At 44.3% G+C, this 21,542-nt stretch overlaps 1 protein-coding gene and 1 long non-coding RNA gene across 2 annotated transcripts; one reads left to right on the top strand and one right to left on the bottom strand.

Annotated features, from left to right (window-relative positions):
- Positions 1–84: 84 nt before the first annotated feature.
- Positions 85–15,336, bottom strand: LOC130121620 (D-amino-acid oxidase-like). The gene is made up of 11 exons (XM_056290464.1): positions 15,228–15,336; positions 14,370–14,565; positions 14,155–14,269; positions 13,616–13,692; positions 13,452–13,517; positions 13,078–13,132; positions 12,806–12,910; positions 12,631–12,713; positions 11,846–11,963; positions 2,012–2,110; positions 85–1,905 (listed from the first exon to the last, which is right to left on the bottom strand). The coding sequence occupies exons 2-11, from the start codon at positions 14,561–14,563 to the stop codon at positions 1,780–1,782; spliced, it is 1,038 nt and encodes a 345-aa protein (XP_056146439.1). The 5' UTR covers positions 14,564–14,565; positions 15,228–15,336; the 3' UTR covers positions 85–1,779.
- Positions 15,337–16,544: 1,208 nt separating this feature from the next.
- Positions 16,545–20,092, top strand: LOC130118816 (uncharacterized). Its single transcript, XR_008810800.1, has 3 exons — positions 16,545–16,760; positions 19,236–19,273; positions 19,538–20,092. It is a non-coding gene; the product is annotated as an uncharacterized LOC130118816 (long non-coding RNA).
- The last annotated feature ends 1,450 nt before the right edge of the window (positions 20,093–21,542 follow it).

Here is a 21,542-nt window from a genome sequence, read left to right as displayed (position 1 = left end):
TCATCAAAGCAATCATCAGAACATGAGATTAAAGAAGGTCTGGTGCACCAGAGCCTAAGAAAGACTTCTGTGAAGGCACTAATTTGTAAGGCAGACAGCAGGATGACATAAATCAGCATGTTGTCAGCACGCTGATTTGGGAACAAGTAGTACTTGCCTCTATTTTTCACATTTTCTGTTGTCTTAAATCATCATTTTCTGTGTTAAAGTGAAAATAACATTTTACATGAAATAAGCAGTTTGCAAATCCAGGAAAAGTATATTCCAGCAATACAAATTATATTTATGTCTCCATATGGAACCACCATACAAATTTTGAAAAGTAGTTAGACAGCATTTGTCAGAAATTGTAGTGCGCCTTGAAATGGCCAATATCAAATAATCTGAACACACCAAGCAAACTAGTTCTGTATGGCAAGAGTTAGATAACAGGAATGAGATCCTTTAGATGAACATGGTTATACAGTCCTTCAGTCAATAACCCAAACCCATGTTGTTCTCTTAACATTAATATTACATTCCTACATAAACATTCACTCATTAAGCAGAAAAAACATTACATTCTGTATTCACTGAGCATAGGTAATATCTGTAAATATTGTATGAATACCTTGTTTTGTTGTTGTCCATGTTTTTGTTTGTAAGAAATGTGGGGATGTCCTTTGCCCAATCTGATTGTACAATTCATATTCTGATAAAGGTATTGCTGAATCTGAACGAAACACAGGTGCAGCAAGCTGAGTCCTACCTGCCTGTGTATCTAAACTAGTACTACATTAAGTGTTTGTGCACAGGTTCTTGTCACTGCACTGGATGTAAATTAATATGATACAATAGTAAATTATATTTCAAAAAGAATGTTGAGTTTATGTCATTTATTTCAAACAGTGAAATTAAATTAACAAATCACCTTTTTTTCTATTTTCACATTTGCTTGGAAAGGTTAAAAAAATATATATTGCACAAAATTTTTTAGCTCCCCAAGATCCTAAAACTCGACAATCAAACTCATTTATTGAATATCCAACATCAAACCATGTCCCCCCCGATGATTTGCTTTTAAAATCTTACAAGCCTCTTTTTTTATACCTTTAAAAATGATGTTAGAATCATTCACAACTGAATTAATCTGCTTAATATACTGTATTTACTATTGTTATTAAAGGCAAGAGGTTGACTTTGGACATTCCAAAGTAACGGGGAGTGCAGAAGAGAGGTGAAGAAGAGAGTGCAGGCAGGGTGGAGTGGGTGGAGAAGAGTGTCAGGAGTGATTTGCGACAGAAGGGTACCAGCAAGACCTAAAGGAAAGGTTTACAAGATGGTTGTGAGACCAGCTATGTTATATGGTTTGGAGACAGTGGCACTGACGAAAAGACAGGAGGCGGAGCTGGAGGTGGCAGAGTTGAAGATGCTAAGATTTTCACTGGGAGTGACGAAGAAGGACAGGATTAGGAATTATTATATTAGAGAGACAGCTAAAGTTGGACGGTTCGGAGACAAAGCAAGAGAGGCAAGATTGAGATGGCTTGGACATGTGTGGAGGAGAAATGCTGGGTATATTGGGAGAAGGATGCTGAGGATGGAGCTGCCAGGGAAGAGGAAAAGAGGAAGGCCAAAGAGGAGGTTTATGGATGTGGTGAGGGAAGACATGCAGGTGGCTGGTGTGACAGAGGAAGACACAGAAGACAGAAAGAAATGGAAATGGATGATCCGCTGTGGCGACCCCTAACGGGAGCAGCCAGAAGTAGTAGATTAAAGGCAAGAGGTGATGGCACATATTTATAAGCGAGCTCTTGTTCCTCTGCCGTTTTCTCCCACAATCTGACCAAAGAGCCTTGCTGCCTCCTGGGCACAGCCTCGATGGATGGTGAGTCCAAAACCACCATGGCCATAGTTGTGTATCACCTGAATGAGAGCCATGTTATTAGCAAATACTTTCACATGATGGCATCAAAATCAATGTGACCATGAACATTAACATCTATCTTAATAATCGGATCTGATGGCTTACCTCTATTTTGGCTGGTCTGTACTGTACAGTCTCCCTCTCCAGTCTCACTGAGCTGCGAACAGGTCTGAGGCCTGCCCAGTCATCTACTATCCTGGCATGCTGAGTTCAGAGAAAAATAAGGCATACAAAATGTATAAATATTGTAGAGGATTGAAAAAAACAAAAAACAAAAACCTGGCATTACTTCCCTTTCAGCTGCATAATTAATTAGGGTATACCTTGAAATTGTGCCAAAATGTCAAACAAAATAAAATGAACCTTGTCTGCTATTAGCGTCACTGATTCGAATAAGCCTCGAGGCCGCTTTATTTCATCAGAGACAGCAGCACAGGTTGTACTGTATGGACTGAGACACTATGCTATTTCATCGTAGTCTGCATTTGACTGAGTGTGTGTGTGTGTGTGTGTGTGCGTGTGTGTGTGTGTTTAACTCTAACAACTCCCTTAACAACCCAAAGAGGACATGGCAGCACCACCTCGTCTAAGAGAAGTCCAGGATGCCATCAGGAAGATGAAAATCAACAAGGGGCTTGTCCTGATGGGAAAACTGGCAGAAGTACTGAGCTGCCCTGCTCCTTAAAATATGGGGAAAAAGAGGAAATCCCTGTGCAACTCAGGGACACACTCATTGCCTCTGTCTTTAAGAAAGGAGACAAAGCTGAGTGCGGAAACTACTGAGGCATTTCATTGCTTTCCACCACAGGGAAAGCCCTGGCTAGGGTCTTGGCCAAGAAACTCCATCCAATATCAGAGGAAATTCTGCCAGAATCACAGAGCGGTTTTCGACCTAACACAGGCACCGTGGACATGATTTTTACTGCTTGTTAACTCCAAGAAAAAGCCCAGAAACAGAATCAACCATGTACGTGGTCTTCATAGACTTAACCAAAGCTTTCGATTCCGTAAACCCCCAGGTCCTCTGGCTAGTTCTGTCAAAAATATGCTGCCCTGACAAATATATCAGAGTACTACGACTACTACAAGACAATGTCAGCTAGAGTACTCAGCAGTTATGGAGATGAGACAGTCTTTCAAGGTCCACACTGGAGTTAAACAAGGCTGTGTCATTGCCCCAACCTTGTTCTCTCTCTTCATTGCCACCATCCTCCACCGCACGGGTCCCACTCTGCCTCAGGGTGACAAAATCATGTACAGGACTGATGGGAATCTTCTGGATATTAACAGATTCAGGGCTAAAGGTAAAACCACCACCACATCCATCATAGAGCTGCAGTACACCAACGACGATGCCTTTAGTGTCCCTCATAGAAGAGGAACTACAGAGCATACTGGATGCCTTTGCAAAGGCATAAAAGCAGCTTGGCCTCGGCATTAACATAAAAAAGACCCATATCCTCTACCAACCCCTAACCAACAGAAATATGCCTGCTCTGCCCCCATCCATCTCTGTAGACAACAACAGACTCAAAAATGTGGAACAGTTCCCATATCTTTGCAGCCTTCTCTCCTCCAAAGCCAACATTGACATTGAAATACACAATTGTCTCAGTTGTGTCAGCCGGGCCTTCTCAACATCGAGTAAATGGGTTTTTGAAATACATATATATCCCTCTCACCCTTTTTCAGGTGGTGCGTGTTTTCCTCAAGCCCGGGTCCTCTACCAGAAGCCTGGGAGTTTGAGGGTTCTGCCCAGTATATTAGCTGTTCCTAGGACCACACTCTTCTGGACAGAGACCTCAGATGTTGTTGCTAGAGCCACTCTCTCACGGTTTGGGGTCACAACCCCTAGCACTCCTATTACCCCTGGAACTACTGTGGATTTCTCCTTCCACATCCGATCTAGTTCTTCCCTCAGCCCTTGGTATTTCTCATGCTCTTTCTTCCTGATGTTGCTGTCGTTCGGGATTGCTACATCAATCACTACTGCTGTCTGCTGTTCCTTGTCGACCACCACAATGTCTGGTTGGCTAGCCAGCACCTGCTTGTCAGTCTGGAACTTGAAATCCCACAGCATCTTAGCTCCGCCATTCTCAACCACCTTTGGCAGCATATCCCATTTGAACTTGGGAAGTTCCAGTCTGTGTTCAGTACAGATATTCCTGTACACCATCCCAGCCACTTGGTTATGCCTTTCAGTGTACGCTTTCCCTGCTAGCATTTTACACCCCACTATTAAGCGCTGGACAGTCTCAGGGGCATCTTTGCACAGCCTGCATCTTGGGTCTTGGCAGGTGTGGTAGACCCCTGCCTCAATCGAACTGGTCCTGAGTGCCTGTTCTTGTGCTGCTATGATCAGAGCCTCTGTGCTGTCCTTCAGTCCAGCTTTTATAGCCATTGGTAGGATTTCTCGATATCAGCCACGTCTTCCATCTGTCGATAGTACATCCTATGGAGGGGCTTGATCGTCCATGATACCTCCTCTCCTTCTTCTCTCCCCGCACTCTCTGTCTTCTACTGCCTGAGACACTCACTCAGCAGTTCATTCTGGGGGGCCCCTCTTTCTATTGTACTTGTTTCATCCTGGATAATGGCCCTGACACTCACTAATCCTCGGCCCCCATCTTTTTGCTTACTTTACAGTCTCAGGCTGCTGGACTTTGGGTGGAACACTCCATGCATTGTGAGGAGTTTCCATGTCCTATATCAATCAATCAATCAAGTTGCATTTTATATAGCACTTTTCTAGCTGCAACAGCACTCAAAGCGCTATATGAGTTATGAAACGTTTCTCTCTCAATAAACGTGTCCAGATGAGTTGATTCAACTTTCTGTGACTCTTGATTCGGTTTTATCTAAAGGGATAGCTGTTTCTGATCTGAATGTCTTGCCAACCACATCTGCTGTGTCAGATCCATCCATCCATCCATTATCCAAATTGGGCGGCAGGCGGGGAGACACCCTGAACAGGCCACCAGGCCATCACAGGGCCGACACACACACACACACACACACACACACACACACACACACACACACACACACACACACACACACACACACACACCTAGGGACAATTTATTATAGCAAATTCACCTGACCTACATGTCTTTGGACTGTGGGAGGACACCAGATCATTTCAGTGTCAGATCATTTTCTCATCAAATCTTAAGCCTCTTTGGCCAGTCCTGTTAATGTCAGTACAGATGTAATTGCCACTCACCACATTGGTCCACCCACTGTAGCTGCATATGGCTAGCAGCTGCCTAAAGTCTTAGATCATTTCATTGTAGAGACTGCCTCTGTTGAAAATTTCACTAGTCAATTAAATGTGGCCCTCTCTAATCTCCTTGAATCATTTGCACCTCTGACTACCAGAGCTAGGTGACTAAAAAGGCCTACCCCCTGGTTTAACGATGAGAAATGCTCTTAAGCGGGCCTGCAGGAGATTGGAACATAAATGACGAAAATCAAAATGTGAAGTTTTGGCATGAGTGTTTATTGAAATACAAGTGTGCTTTAGCTGCTGCAAAACCAGCGTATCTCTTTCACTTAATATTAATTAACATAATCCCATATTTCTCTTTGACACTGTATCTAAACTTACTAAAAAGGAACCGTCTATTAGCTGCTGACCATTTATGGCCCATAAATTTATACTTTTTTTGCAATAAGGTTGATAAGATCATAAACAAAATTAGTTCAACTCCAGCTACTACTACCAAATATATATATCTATATAATAAGTCACTGATAGTCTCTGTTACTACAGCTTTTGAGACCATCTCTCTTGATACTTTGAATAAGCTTGTGTCAGCTTCTAAACTATCTACTTGCCTACTTGACCCTTTACCAGTAAAACTTTTAAAGACCTCTGGCCTTTCCTGGGACCTAACAATGCTAGACATTGTTAATTTATCACTTACTACTGGCACTGTTCCCAGCAGTTTTAAGACAGCTGTGGACAAACCTCTACTTAAGAAATCGCACCTCGATCCCGGGTCTCTTAATAACTATCAAGCAGTCTCTAATCTTCCATTCTTTTCTTCTTCTTTTTTTTTTGGACCCCCCCGTTTCTCCCCAATTGTATCCGACCAATTACCCCACTCTTCCGAGCCTTCCTGGTCACTGCTCCACTCCCTCTGCTGATCCAGAGAGGGCTGCAGACTACCACATGCCTCCTCCGATACATGTGGCGTTGCTAGCCACTTCTTTTCACCAGGCTAAGGAGTTCCGCCAGGGGGACGTAGCGCGTGGGAGGATCACGCTATTCCCCCTAATTCCCCCTCCCCCCCAAACGGGCAGCCTGACTGACCAGAGGAGGCATTCAATTCTTTTCTAAAGTACTAGTGAGAGTTGTGTATCAACAACTTTCAACCCAGACAGAAGAAATTAACCTTTTCAATCGGCTTTCAGGGTCTGGCACTCCACTGAAACTGCTCTGACCAGATTGGTGAATGATCTTCTACTAGCTATGGACTCTGATTCCACTTCTGTGCTTCTACTACCGGACCTCAGTACAGCTGATTTTGCTGTGCCAGCTACAGGTGTGTTAAGGAGGTTCAAGAAAGGAGCTGTCCCCACACTGTGTGTGGAATGAGTACTCCAAACCCGCACCCAGGCTAGGTGTGTGGGAGCGCAGGGAGCGTCCTGCTGGCACTCCTCCGCCAGCTCTGGACTCGCCTTCCTCCCAGTCTGTTAGATCAGACGTCAAGGTGCCTCTGCTGACTTATAAAATCCTAAATGGACTTGCCCCATCATATCGGTCTGATCTCCTTAAACCGTATATTCCATTTCTAGCTCTCTGTTGTAGGGTAATGTTATGCAGCCAACAGCTCCCCCTGGGGGAAATGATTGATGTATACTTGCCCTGTGTAACATGCCTCAGTTGCGTTATGGGCACAGCCGGTGAATACATGTTACTAAGCGACACAGCCCGACTCTGTCTGCTATTTATATGCACCTACACTTGCAACATGGTGTCAGAAGCTGTATTTGAACCCAACGTGAGTCTTACGTTGCCTGTTGCTTGAACAGCGTGCGTTTATTTTTTTACTAAGCGTAGCTAGAAGTTTTAGTTAGCCTGCTAGCATTAGCATCGAGCCAAGACGATGGCTTCCAATATTCCGCCGCCGGAGCCCATGAAGATGACTGGGGATCTTCACAGCAACTGGGCTAGCTTTTGATCAGAGTTTGACGATTATTTGCTTGCGACCGGGATCGACAAGGCAGAGAAGCCGGTGCAGGCAGCGACGCTCCGGAGGCTAATGGGGAAGGAATGCCTCCATGTTTACGTGCACAACCTGGGACTCACAGCGGAAGAGCAGAAAGATGGCGGAGCGATACTCCACAAACTGGGGGAATACTTCACACCTACCAAAAACGTCATCTTTGAAAGGTATGTTTTTGGCAACCTTAAACAAGAGGAAGGAGAACCTGTGGATGCTTTTGTCACGAGACTGAGAGAAAAGGCTGCCACATGTGAATATGGAGCTATAAGAGATGAGCTTATAAGGGACAGGCTTGTTCTTGGAACAACTGATGAGGGCGCCAGACGACGCATGCTAAGAGAAAAGGAGCTTAAATTGGAGGGAGCTATTGACATTTGCCGTGCAGCGGAGGTGTTGGACAATAAGTTAAAATCCATGTCAGTTAGCAGCTCTGTGCCTGGGGAGAGCATCAATGTAGCACATGGACAGCGACCAGGACGGAGACCTACCAGCAGGCCATCCGAGCCCACCAACACATCTGCACGGCCACAGAGAGGCACAGGTGAATGCAAGTACTGTGGCACACCGCACAGACGGGGTCAAGACCTGTGCCCCGCATTTGGAAAGTCATGTCGCTTGTGTGGCACTGCTAATCACTTTGCCAAAGTATGCATGAAAAGAGGCCAGCAAGCACGTCAGTTGAACGCTGTGGATGACCCGCCACTAGTGGACCCGGAGGACAGCGACCGCGATGAGAGGGATGTGTACACGGCTGAGAGCGTGGGGGCTGTGAACACTCAAAGGAAAAAGTGGTTTGTCAACCTGCCACTGCACAGAGGGGTCCAGAGGTGCCAGCTTGACTCTGGAGCCACCTGCAACGTGATGAGCTTGAAAGACAAGATGAGACTGGCGCCTAGAGTGCCTCTTCAGAAAAGTCTCACCAGGCTGAGACTCTACAACAGTGAGTGGATGAGCTCAATGGGCGTGTACAGCACACAGTGTGTCATCAGGGGCAAGATGCACAGACTGGACTTTGAGGTCGTGCGCACCAGCCAGAAGCCCTTGCTTTCAGGGGAGACATGTGAGAGACTTGGCTTGATACGCTTCACCATTCCCGAAGAGCTGAATAAAGTGGAGCACTGCAAGACAGGTGAGCTAACCAAAGGCTGTCTCATTAACACTTACAATGACGTGTTCACCAGCCCAGTCAAGTCACTGCCAGGTGATGTTCACTTCGAGTTGGATAGCACTGTGGCCCCTGTCCAGTGCGCACCAAGAAATGTCCTGGTAGCCCTCAAGGCAGCTGTTAAGGCGCAGCTGGACCAATATGAAAAGGATGGACACTTAACCACAGTCACTCAGCCCACAGACTGGATTAGCAATCTGGTCATAGTGAAGAAGCCGGACAAATTGAGGCTTTGCATCGACCCCAAGCCACTTAACCGAGCCCTGAAAAGGTCCCATTACCTCATGCCCACTTTAGATGACGTGCTGTACAAGCTGCCTAAGGCACGTATCTTCTCCCTGGTGGATGCGCGCGACGCATTCTTGCAGTGTCGCCTTGATGAGGAGAGCAGCCTGATGACAACGTTCTGGACGCCGTGGGGTAGAAAGCGATGGCTGAAGCTCCCTTTCAGCGTGTCAGTCGCACCAGAGGAAACGACATGAGCTGCTGGCCGGTTTGAAAGGAATTGAGCCCATAGCCAATGGCATCCTCATAGTCGGCTGTGGGGACACGGAGGAGGAGGCCGTTCGCAACCACGACGCAAACCTCATTGCTCTGATGGACAGATGCAGGGAAGTGAAGCTGAGGCTGAGCATAAAAAAGCTACAGTTTCGTGTGAGGGAGGTCCACTTCCACGGCCACATACTGTTGGCGGAGGGCCTCAAAGCTGATCCCGAGAAGGTCAGGGCAGTCCTGGACATGCCAAACCCCACGGATGCAAAAGGCGTTCAGCAGTGTGTCGGCTTCGTTAACTATTTATCGAGGTTCATGCCCCGCTTGTCAGAGGTGTGTGAACCGCTGAGAAGGTTGCTGGACAAAGGTGTGCTGTGGCACTGGTTGCCCAAACATGATGCTGCTATGAAGGAAATCAAGACGCTGGTCACGGTGGTGCCAGTACTACGTTACTATGATGTCAGCAAGCCAGTCACCATACAGAGCGACTCCAGTCAGACTGGTTTGGGCTGCTGCCTGCTTCAGGGGGGACAGCCGGTCGCGTTCGCCTCCCGCGCGCTGAACCAGACGGAGCAAAACTATGCACAGATTGAGAAGGAGTGCCTGAGCATCGTATTCGCTTGTCAACGCTTCCACTACTACCTATATGGGAGGGGTGATGTGACTGCAGAGACCGACCACCGCCCGCGGGTGTCAATCTTCACTAAGCCCCTTCTCAGTGCGCCAAAGCGCCTTCAAAGCATGCTGCTCACACTTCAGAACTACTGCCTCACGGTGATGTACAAGCCAGGCCCTGAAATGTACATCAGTGACACGCTCAGCAGAGCCACCACCCCACCACAGAGAACGGACACTCAGTACAGACGTGAAATGGTCTGCAGCATGCAGCAGGTGCAGTACAACACGGCAGCCATTCAGCAGGCAGACTATCTAAACGTCACCAGCCAACGCCTCGCACAGATTCGAAAACACACAGAGGAGGATGTGTGTCTTCAAACACTCAAGTCGGTCGTGCTGGAGGGATGGCCAGAACACAAAGAGAAGAGCCCCATAGCCATCAGAGAATACTGGGCCATCAGAGATGAAATAAGCGCACAGGACGGTGTGCTTTTTAGGAGCCAGCGTGTCATCATTCCGAAAGCTATGCGTCCTGAGATGCTGAAACGGATCCACTACAACCACGTGGGGGGTGAGGCTTGTTATAGACAGGCCCGGGATACTCTCTACTGGCGAAATATGCAGGGGGAAATCAAAGACTATGTGCAGCAGTGCTCAGTGTGTAACGAGTATGCACACGAGCAACAAAAAGAGACTATGATGTCACACCCGCTCCCCACACGTCCCTGGCAGCTGGTGAGCATGGACTTGTTCAGCTATGCAAGGCAGGACTTCCTGCTCATGGTGGATCACTATTCAGACTTCTGGGAGATTGATCTACTCCCAGACCTGTCGGCAGAAACGACCATCCGAAGGTGCAAGGCGCAGTTTGCACGGTACGGTATCCCTGACCGGGTCATTTCCGACTGCGGAGGTCAGTTTGATTGTGGAGAGTTTCGGGCGTTTGCGAGGGAGTGGGGCTTCGAACATGTCATGTCCTCCCCGAGACACCCAAAAGCTAACGGCAAAGCAGAGTCTGCAGTGAAGATTGTGAAAGGCCTATGCAGAAAAGCAGACCGGTCTCCCCCACAGGCTGTGACCACACCATGCCGTGAGTTACAGGGCCGGGCCGGGCCTTCTCCCGGAGCGGGAGGCAGATTAAGCCTCCAGAAAGACTTGACCTCTAGGTCATACACTGTACTGAGATTGACACACACACATATACACACACACACTGGACTGTGGACATTAAAAAAAAAAAACGAAACAAAAACTGTGATGTTCACTTCTAATGTTCTTATTCAGTGGTCCACTTGCAACACTCTCTGCTCTCAAAATACAGGGCTCCTGTGTGTACCCAACGTTAAAAAGAGGTCAGCTGGTGGCAGGGCCTTTTCCTGTCGGGCCGTGTTCTTGTGGAATAACCTGCCTGCTGCTGTCGGACAATCAGAGTCCGTTTAGTCCTTTAAATCCCAAACTAAAACCCATCTTTTTGCCATAACCTACAATTAGTTGCTTTTAAATTGAATACTTCACAACCTGTACGGCATGGCAGGTCGGTTTCTGTCTCAATGAATTTACCAATCACTGTTCTGCCAGTGAGATTATAGAGTATAGATTATTGCAAACTGTTCTCTTCTCTCACATGTTTTTTCTCTCTCTGAATGATGTCACCTCCTTTGTGAATGGTGTGATGCGAGCCTCCCCTGTGTGTATGTGTAGTCTATCCTCCCAGGTCTACATGGTAATGGTAGTCGCCACCTGGACACTGCTTGGCATCCCCCTCATCACATTATTTTTATATATCTTGTAAAGCCACATATTTTTTTTATCCTCTTTCAATGTTATAGTCTTCTCTCACTCCGATGTGTGACTAATGTCTTTTCTTGTCTCTTTTCCCGTGTATGTGAATGGTGTGATGTGAGTCTCCCCTGTGCGCATGTGCAGTCTGTCCTCCTGTCAGATCTACATGGTGATGCTGGTCGCATGGGTCAGGTCCTAGGCTGTTCTGGTGGCATCTGGACACTGCTTGCCATTCTCCTCATCATATTCTTCATATATTTTATAATTCCATTATAATTCTGTTATCCTCTTTCAATGTTGTATTCTGTAAATTGTGTAAACACAACATCCATTGCACGTCTGTCTGTCTTGGGAGAGAGCTCCTCGTCTGTTGCTCTCCCTGAGGTTTCTTCCTATTTTTTCTCCCTGTTAAAGGTTTTTTTTTTTGGGGTTTTTTTTTTAGGAAGTTGTTCCTTATCCGATGCGAGGGTCTAAGGACAGGATGTTGTATTGTTATAAAGCCTACTGAGGTAAATTTGTAATTTCTTATAATTGGCTGTACAAATAAAATCGACTTGACTTTCTAATACGTCAACGAATTTCTTACCACAGAGAAAGAAGTGTTATAGACTCTTAAGAAAAACCATTGATAAATGACTATCAACTTACCTTGAGGCTTGGCTCAAGCTTGCATGCGTCCTCCCAGATTTTTTTATGGTCAGTGGAGTTGTTCTGTTCACTCCAGTTTCCAAGCTGAAACACTCCGCCAACAGTAACCAACCGGCTCCTGCGGTCACAGAGATACCGGTGATAAAGGATAAGTGCTTTAATAAGGATATGATATCAAAATCACAATCTTTTTTGGGGGGGGGGGTCCCCCTTTTTCTCCTCAGTTGTACCCGGCCAATTACCCCACTCTTCTAAGCTGTCCCGGTTGTTGCCTCACCCCCTCTGCCGATCCGGGGAGGGCTGCAAATTACCACGTCTCCCCCGATATATGTGGAGTTGCCAGCCACTTCTTTTCACCTGACAGTGAGGAGTTTCGCCAGGGGGACGGAGTGCGTGGGAGGTTCACGCTATTCCTCCAGTTCCCCCTACCCCCCGAATGGGCACCCCGACCGACCAGAGGAGGAGCTAGTGCAGCGACCAGGACACACACCCACATCCAGCTTCCCACCCGCAGACATGGCCAATTGTGTCTGTAGGGACGCCCGACCAAGCCAGAGGTAACACGGGGATTCAAACCGGCGATCCCCATGTTGGTAGGCAATGGAATAGACCACTACACTACCCAGACACCCCAAGATCACAATCATTTTAGTATCGCAACACGCAACATACACAAACTAACAAAAACTTTGAGGGACAAAGCACTTTCATCATATTCATCGCTGAACTGGAATTGTGTTACATGTCCTTTTATGTTTTAATGCAGAGCTACAGTAAAGGAATACCCTGGAATGATGTATGGTGAATTGTACACTCCTGTGGTAAAATTGTGGGTGAGAATCCAGTGCTTCAGCCAAGGGGCATCCACCTGAAATACAGAGAGATAAGGCAGATTAGCAACAACCATTTCCATAATGTATGTATTGAAAAGACTTCTTTAATCTTTTTTCATTCTCTCACCTTCACTATTTGCCCTCGTCCTGGTTTGAGGTCTGGATCAGGCTGGAGCTCACCTGATCTCACTCCTGTACAGTTGATTATCACATCTGCCCCAGTTTCTGCCAGCTAAATACAAAGGGCCAAGATAAAAAAACGAAACACTTGTTTTTGAAGGAGTGAAAGCTAGTGTTCTCCCAGTAGTAGAATATTATACAGCAAGTATGAAGTTACCTTTAAGAAAAAAAATTGTGGAATACTAAAGGCTTACATGAGACTGAAGTTTACTAACAAACCTCCTTGAAGGATTCTATTTTCCTGTGGTAAAATTTCACACCCCTCGTCTGCAACCTAGGATTAACACAAACTATTATCTCCTGAATAATCATATGTCTAACCTTTACTCTAGATGGGTAACTGGAGCCAATAAAAGATGTAAATAGCACGCTATCAGCAGCTTTCTCCTTTTGGCAATCAATTATCTTGCAAACAACTACTTATGTAATTTACTCAGCTCAATATGTGACCACCTAAGATTTAGTTCAAATAAAATATCTTTGAATTCATACCATCATCTGCTGATGAATGTATGAATAAAATAATCTATGTGTTACATCATATGATCTGCCTCTGTGTGGAGGATCACTTGTAACATATGTAAATCACCTACCAATCCATCAGCCAAGGTAAGTAGGTCTTTCCTTCCACCATGAGAGCAGTGTTAAACCATCCATTGCTAAAGGGTTAGCAAAATTAGGAGCGAGAGAGAACGGACAGTGAGCGTCAAAAACATCATTCGCATTCTTTTTAACTGATAAAACAAAAAAGGTATACCTGTATCCAGGAAACATTGCTAGCTCTCGCTTTGTAAGATGCCTGAAGCCCATAACGATATCTTTAAATGAGGGCTCCTGCAAAAAAAAAAAAAAAAGAGGCACTTGCCATGATATGACCATTATTTCCTAAATCTGTCTTAGTTGTGCTGGTTTGCATGCAAGATACAGAATTCATTCACGTCATCTCACTCCCAAGCACTCAGGACCTCAGACCTCAGGGTTTTTGGGTTTTTTCCCCTGCCATGCTATAGGACTGTTCTTTTTAAGGATGAAAAGTGCATTCATTCAGCTGGGCAAAATACCAATGGACTCAGTTTACATCATCACCAAGTCATTGTGTGGCAGATACTGTATTGGCATACAATAACAACATAGATAAATCAGTTTAGATTATAATTCATCAGTTAGCAGTTATGGTCCAAATGTTTCATATTACACATCGGATATAAAATGTCTTTCTACGCCAGTCAAAAGGCACAACGTTAACTTAGAGAGTAAACATACAATACATTTTTCCACAGACAAAGCATTACTCACAGGGGCAGGCTCACAGCAGAGATTGTAGCCAGACTGAAGGAATATACCCATTTTTACTGATTCGGGCGAACTGAGGAAACCCAACAGGTAGTCAAATGTCTCTTTATTCCATTTTCTACAGGTGAGCGAAATACAGCATTAAACTGATGTTCACTGTGTATGTTCAAGAGCGGCAACAAACAGTGGGTTTCAAGTGCACTGTGCAGAGCACTCACGTCTCTTGGATATTGCCCTTGTCATACAGGTAAGGCTGCCAGAAACCTGCAGCTCCATCGCTGGTGGTCAGTGGAGTGAAACAGTCTGCATACACCTCAATGGTCAGTGGACTTACAGTGGCATGGTACTGCTCATAGATGCTCTGGGCTGTTGAAAGGCCGATAACTCCAGCTCCAATCACTGCCACCCGCATGTCTGAGGGAACAATGGACATCAACTGAATAAGATGAAAACACACCAATGTTTAAAGTGAACATGACACCTGCGTGTTTTTTTTAATTATCATATATGGTATGTCATGTTCTTATATCTATCTGGCATTCTTTATATATTTCATGATATTCTACTGAAACTGATTAACGCAAATTGTAGGATCACATAAGCTTTTAACTGCGAGAACAACGTTATGTGCCAATAATTTGCAGGTTTGGTATGACACTGGAACAACATATCTCTTGGAAAGCTTGTTGGACTCAAATTCCACACTGTAGAGTTAGCACCCTTATCTGAGTCAGATATTATTGTTCATAGAAAGCATTTACATTCTCAGTGTAGGGAGAATTATGTTAACTGCTAAAATAAGTAGCCACCATTTTGACGTAACACTGAGTTTATCTACGGATACGGCCCGCAGCGGAGCCTCGAGGCGTCGTTTTGACTTGACTTACACATGAACGTCCCCAGCACAGTGGGATGTATATGTTAATGCGGGGGAAAGTACACATTTGCTGTAACAAGGAGTTCATGTATCGGTATGGCCCGCAGCTCAGTGGGTATCAAGCGCAGTCCTAGAAACCTGTCTTAATCATCGGTTATAAAAGACTGTCTATGCTCTAAGTAGTGCACTGTAAACTTACCTGATAAATAAATCTCGTTGAAATAAGACAGAAAAAAAACAACTTTCCCACTACTTCCACGGCTTTTTCGTCTCCTTGAAGGCTGGACTTCGCCGGCTGTCACATGGGAAGGGCTCGGTTCACTGATTCCAGTCTGATCGCAGCAAAGGTCGTACGCACGGCGAGACCTCAAATTACGCCCAACGCCCCCTTCATGTTACGCCCCTCTTGCAGTCCGCACAGACAGACCCTTCTCCACTGGCTGCGTTTCAAAGCTGAATCGGTGAAGTAATTTGTACATTCGTAAAATATTCGAATACGATTCAGTCTGACGCCGTAAATCATGCCTTATTTTGTGAGATCGTTGCGTCACTTGGTCTTGTCACAATGCTCAGTACTGTTATAATCCAGCTGTATAACTTTTGAACTGTGTGAGATAATAATGTCAAATCAAAGGCATATGATTAAGTGTGCCCCCCACAAAGCCTGGGTTGTGAAATTGTCGCACACTTGGTCATGTCACAATGCCAAATAGTTATAATGACAAGGATGACCATAAGAACTCGAATACTTGTATCCCTCCGCAGCTGCTAATTTGAACTGATTAGCACACATTTAAATCAAGTCAAGTCAAGTCAGTTTTATTTGTATAGCCCAATATCACAAATTACAAATTTGCCTCAGTGGGCTTCACAGCAACACGACATCCTGTCCTTAGACCCTCTCATCGGATAAGGAACAACTCCCTAAAAAAAACAACCTTTAACTTGGAGAAAAAATAGGAAGAAACCTCAGACCTCTTTAGCCAAAAGAACCTCTGTAAGAACATTCATGTGATAGCAAATTTTGTATCCCCAAAAGAATATGTTTCCCGCGAAGCCACGAACATATGGGAAATACTCTTGTCTTTTTCTGTTAGCTTCAAAAAAATATATACACACTGTTTTCAGACATCAACACAGTTTTACAAAGTAGCGTACCGAAAGCAGGCGAATTGAAATATGTGTGTGTGTGGGGGGGGGCCTACTGTGTCTTCGGTACTGTATGCTGCTTTGTTTGTAAAACCGCATTGATGATCCAAGGATAGCAAAAATAAATCAAACAATGTGCATGTTGCCTGTGTCAGTTTTTCTTTGCGTGAAATTAAAATGTAATAATGTTCACGTTAAAGCGCATGCAGGCGCGCTCCCGCGACGCCGCGGACGTATGGGATACATATTCTTCTGGGGATACAAAGTTTGACAGCCCAGCCTCCTGAAGGGCAATACCGACGTCGTACTTGATAGAGTTTGTCGGTCGGGCAAAAAACAAAAAACAAAAACAGGTAATGGACGGGTCTCTTTACGAGGCCACAACTTCCTCCCAGATAGCGCTAGCTCCGGAATAACGCCCACCATCACTTGTTTCCAAGGTTAGCCAGCTAGTCACAGTACACAGGGCCACATCGGCCGGTGCATCCTCGGCTCTGCAGAAATGGCCCTGGTTACTTTACAGCGTTCCCCGACACCGAGCGCGGCTTCCAGCACCAGCACCGCCACCACCAACGCAGGGGAGGTGAGTTGGACCTGGATGTATTAAAAAAAATATGCACAGGGATGTTCATTAAGGGGCTGTGAAACCGCCGAGGATGTATGTGGGAGGTGCTGCTAAAGCTTGGCCTGCAGAATGAAGCTAAAATAGTATCTTTGGTCAACCAATTATGCTAGGCGGTTAGCTAGCTATCGCTACTGGTTATTGATATTTACAGACTATCCCCACAAGCTAACGCGGCTATCTCAGACAGTATCTGCTATAGTGTGACGATGGACAACGTCAAGGGGAGATGGTTGTATTTTGTTAACTTGAGCTAGTGACAAAGCAGGGACAACTTGCATAACTAACTAGGTGGTTACCAGGTATTCACGAAAGCTTTTCTAGCTAGCCGTTTATGATGTGACTGACTGGTCGTCCTGATAATGCAACAGCTATTTGTTGCGAGAATGTCTTCCAGTTTATTTGGCACAACACCAGCATGGTCGTAACAGGATCTATACTGTTGTTGCAGTCAACTCACTGCTAGATGTTGGTTGCGAATGATTAAAGAAAAAAAATCTGGACCCTAGCTAGCTATGCTGTAATCTAGTGGCATGGCGTGGCTAGGATATATGATGGTGAACTGATGCGATCTGCCAGTTGTGGGTTACTCGGCGAACAACACGGATCCTTACAATGTAATTCTGTTGTTCTGCTGCAATCCCTCTAATTTAAAACATGGGGGGAAAATAACTGGAATTTTCATACTGGTGGAGAGTTGCATGGAAAATACTGAACCTCGTTTTGTACTAATTCTTCCAACACAGCCCTGAGACGATGCGATCTTTCAAGTACCCATTCATTTAAATTAGCGATCATTTCATCATAAGCGAATAATTACGACTTGACATTTTCAACCGCAGTAGATGTTCACGCCAGGCATTGCTTTATCAGTGGACACACTACCAGCTGGGGTCGCCAACTGCTAACTAGAGGAGAAAGCTCACCTCAGTCCACCCTTCATGACTGCAGTGGCAAATGAGAGTTTTACAACAGTAGCCTGTTTTATGTGCAGCATTCACTGTAACCATCATTACCTTTTGGTTACATCTGGGTTTAGTTAAACTCGTTTGATCGCTATGAACCTCCTACTGGATAGGATATGCAAACCACATAGCATTGTAATTTCCTGTTTTAACACTTTGGAGGAAAATGTATTGCCTATTTCAACTACACCTCTGTTTTGTCGGTTAGTTGTTTTGTCTTGACAAGCGTTGACTGCCTGTTCCCCTAACCTACTGACCTGTTGGAAACAGTGTGGTCCAGCACAGCTAACCTCACAGGAGGCTGCTGCAGCTATGATGTCATCTTCTCATGCGGAGTGGAGTGGTGTAGCTAGCACCATAGGATGGGCAGGTTGTTATGTTGGATGATTTAATCTCGAACAACAAAGAATTACCTAGTTTCACAGGCATGTCATTGGCATCTATGTTAAAAATTATGCTTTCCTCTCCTCAAAGATACCATAATTGCCTGTTTGTCAATTAAACACCCCTAAAGGTGATACTCTGCTTTCCTTTGTCTGGGTATCTGGTTTGGAGCTTTTGTCATACTTCCTTTTTCATTGAGCTATCATATTATATATGCTGTGAATTACCTGCAGTGATGACAAGGCAGCAGCTATAGGATTACCCTGACACAGTGAACAGAAGCATGTCATTATGAACACACAAAGCTAAGCATGAAGTCTGCTCACCATTTTCTTTATTATCGTCTGAAAATAATAAAAAGGTGTCCCTGTGGATTATTGTTGAGTTATAATCACTTTATGTGGCAATAGTAAACCTGTTCACATTTTTACAATTGTTGAAATTATGGCTGACTCCCCCCAGCCTCTCTATTCCTTGCGTCTTTTCATTGGAGCTAAACTGTACTTCACTGTTCCTACATAATGGGACTTTCTGTGGTGAAACTTAATGACTATATTTTCACTATGTAGTGCTATTTACCCTTCTGATGTTGGACTGGAGGGGATCAGTTCTGCCATCTCATAATACTTCAATGATAACATACATTAAACCATTTTTTTCTTATATGTAACATGTAACAATAATTGTATACATGTGGCTGCCACAGATTACATATCATTTAATTACAGGATGGGAGTATGAGCATACCTACTAAAACCTACTTTGAGCTCAAAGTACAAAGATTTTTTTTCAGCCCAGGTTATGTGGACATTTGGATTTAGCATCAGTGTAATCCTTCTAAAACATTACTTTTAATACATAGAAAATACAATACGGACAATATATATAATATATATAATTTTCTTTGTCACTCACCCCATTAACTGGTGTTATCAATGCTTAGAATATTGTATTAAGGTTAATATTAAGGTGCACTCATATTTTTGTCTTGGTTGTGGGCTTAGATCATTTAAAAGTCTCTAAAAATATATCTAAAGACTTTGTATTATCAAATGTGTGTTACGTGTGCTTCTTATCTTCATTGCAGGATTTTGGAAGTGATGATGAACGACGAATAAATCAAAGGTGAGTTTGGTCTCAATTCCTCACATATTTGCATGGAGTGCAGTAAAATAGATTAAATACAGACAGGTTTTATTACCACTGATGTGGTGCGTCTGTCTTTGAGTCATTTTGTGAAATCTGGAATGGTGGTAGACTGGTTCCTCTCAACAACAGCTGAACAAACGACTACCAGTGTAATAAAACATCTGTCTGTCTGTCTGTCTGTCTGTCTGTCTGTCTGTCTGTCTGTCTGTCTGTCTGTCTGTCTGTCTGTCTATGTGGCAGAGTTATCTATTCCTAATAGTCTTTTGTAAAAACCATGTTGTCAGCAGCGTCACAGAAAACCCAGTTTTAGTTTTGTAGCTATATCTTGAGTTTTTTTTTCTCACCACCTTCAGTTTAGAAAATTAGTTTTTGGAACTTCATATTTATCAGTTTAGTCATTTACTATAATCTGTCCCCATATTCTAAATGTATGGCACTGATGCAGACCACTCTGGCATATTTTGCTGTCTGTAAAGATTTGTGTTTTTACACTTTGAGACTGAGAAGTCATGTTAGAACTTAATAGTCATCATTTTGTGTCCGCATGAGAAGGCATTAGCCTGAATTTCTGAGTCCCTGAGGCTGTGTTGAATAAGGTGAATTTTTTCGCACAAGAGGAACTGATAGCAACGAACTTTTCTGTTTGTGCAACCTACAATGCTTATACCAATTCAGTCTTGAGTCTTTAAGATTTGTCACAGCCCGGTTCATAGGCTGCGACAAAGGTGGGAGACCAGACGAGTCTGCAATTTTGCCCAAGCACATTTATTTACAAAACGATAAAGAACAACTGAATAAACGTGGTAATAAGTAATCAGTGGTGTGAGGATGTGTGTGTGAGTGTCTGCAAAAAACAAAACAGCCGCCGCTGCGATGGAAGAAGGAGAGAGCAAGAGTGCTCTGTGGACAAGTGTTGCTTTATAGCAAACCACACCAGGCCCAGGTGTGGCTCATGAGCAAATGATGACCCTCTGCCCCCAACCAGGATCCTGCAAAACAAAAAAGAACCAGGGAAAAGAACTCAAAACCACAGGCGCACCTAGTGGGGCGGAGGGGTCGTCACAGATTATTAGTGGATGAATTATTTGTGTTAAAATTAACGCACCAATGTAAAAAAAGTGAGCGCTTTGTCGCTCGACTTGTTTGAAAGGTAATTGAAAGATCAAGTAATGTTTCAGCAGAATGGTATTTCTAACACAGGTAAATCTACGGGGTTACAATTTTGACTAGTGAAGTATTGTCCACTCTAAATCCTCTGCTATTGGAAGCTTTACCTCTGCTCACAACACCCAACAGTGTCCTCATCCAAAATCATGTTCGGCTGGAGAATTAGTTATAACAAGTTTAGACCCCAAATGGTCCCAGAGAAAAGAAAAGTTGTTTTGTTTTCGGTTTCAAAAAGATAAATCAGGTACAATTTTGTGATTGAGGTTTTCTTTTCCAAATCTAACATTGACTACCAGCAGTCAAATGCCATTCAGTGACTTATTTTGATCAAAACCGTTTCACTTTCATACTAAGGACTAATTTAGATAAATTAATTTCTGAGATAAATAATAGTAGATGACCCATACTTTAAATCATGTTTTTCTTCAGCAGCTAATTAAATTCCAAGTTCCTTCCTTCCAGGAGGTGTGATTTTTTTTTAGTGGTGTTTTGTTTTAACAGTGAGCTTACCCCTTTTGACTACAAGACAGTTTTTAGTGTCGTCTGTCCCTTGGTTAATCTGGCTTCAGAAATGTACATCCTTTAAAACAAGCCAAAACATGAGGTATAATTAAAGGTGACATATTATACCCCTTTTCCACAAGTTAACACAGTTCCCTGGGGTCATAATGAAATGTCTGACATGCTTTGGTCAAAATACCACAAGGCTCAAGCACCAAAGCACCCTACGTATCTAAACAGCCCTGTTCAGAACGGCCGGTTTTGAGTGTCTGTTCCTTTAAATGATAATGAGCCACTGCTCACCCCACCCCTTCTTCTCCGGGGTGCCCCAACGCAAGTACGGCTTCGTGCTACCATGGCAACTGTTGAGCGTGAACGCTGGGAGAAACATGGCTGTTGGAGAAAACATAGCGGTGCAACCATGTGTTTGAACCAGAGTCAGACCCTGAGCGAGAAGAGGCTCCTGACCAAGTTCGATAATCAAGGATACAACAGGACGTTTCTGAACGGTTAGTTATTAACTTTATGTCACTTTGTATGTTTGTACATTGGCTAAGGTCATACGATTTTGCTGGAT

Source organism: Lampris incognitus, chromosome 1, assembly GCF_029633865.1.
Source record: "Lampris incognitus isolate fLamInc1 chromosome 1, fLamInc1.hap2, whole genome shotgun sequence".
Taxonomy (NCBI): domain Eukaryota; kingdom Metazoa; phylum Chordata; class Actinopteri; order Lampriformes; family Lampridae; genus Lampris; species Lampris incognitus.
The sequence above is the reverse complement of the archived record's forward strand: the minus strand, read 5'-3'. Positions and strand labels throughout refer to the sequence as shown.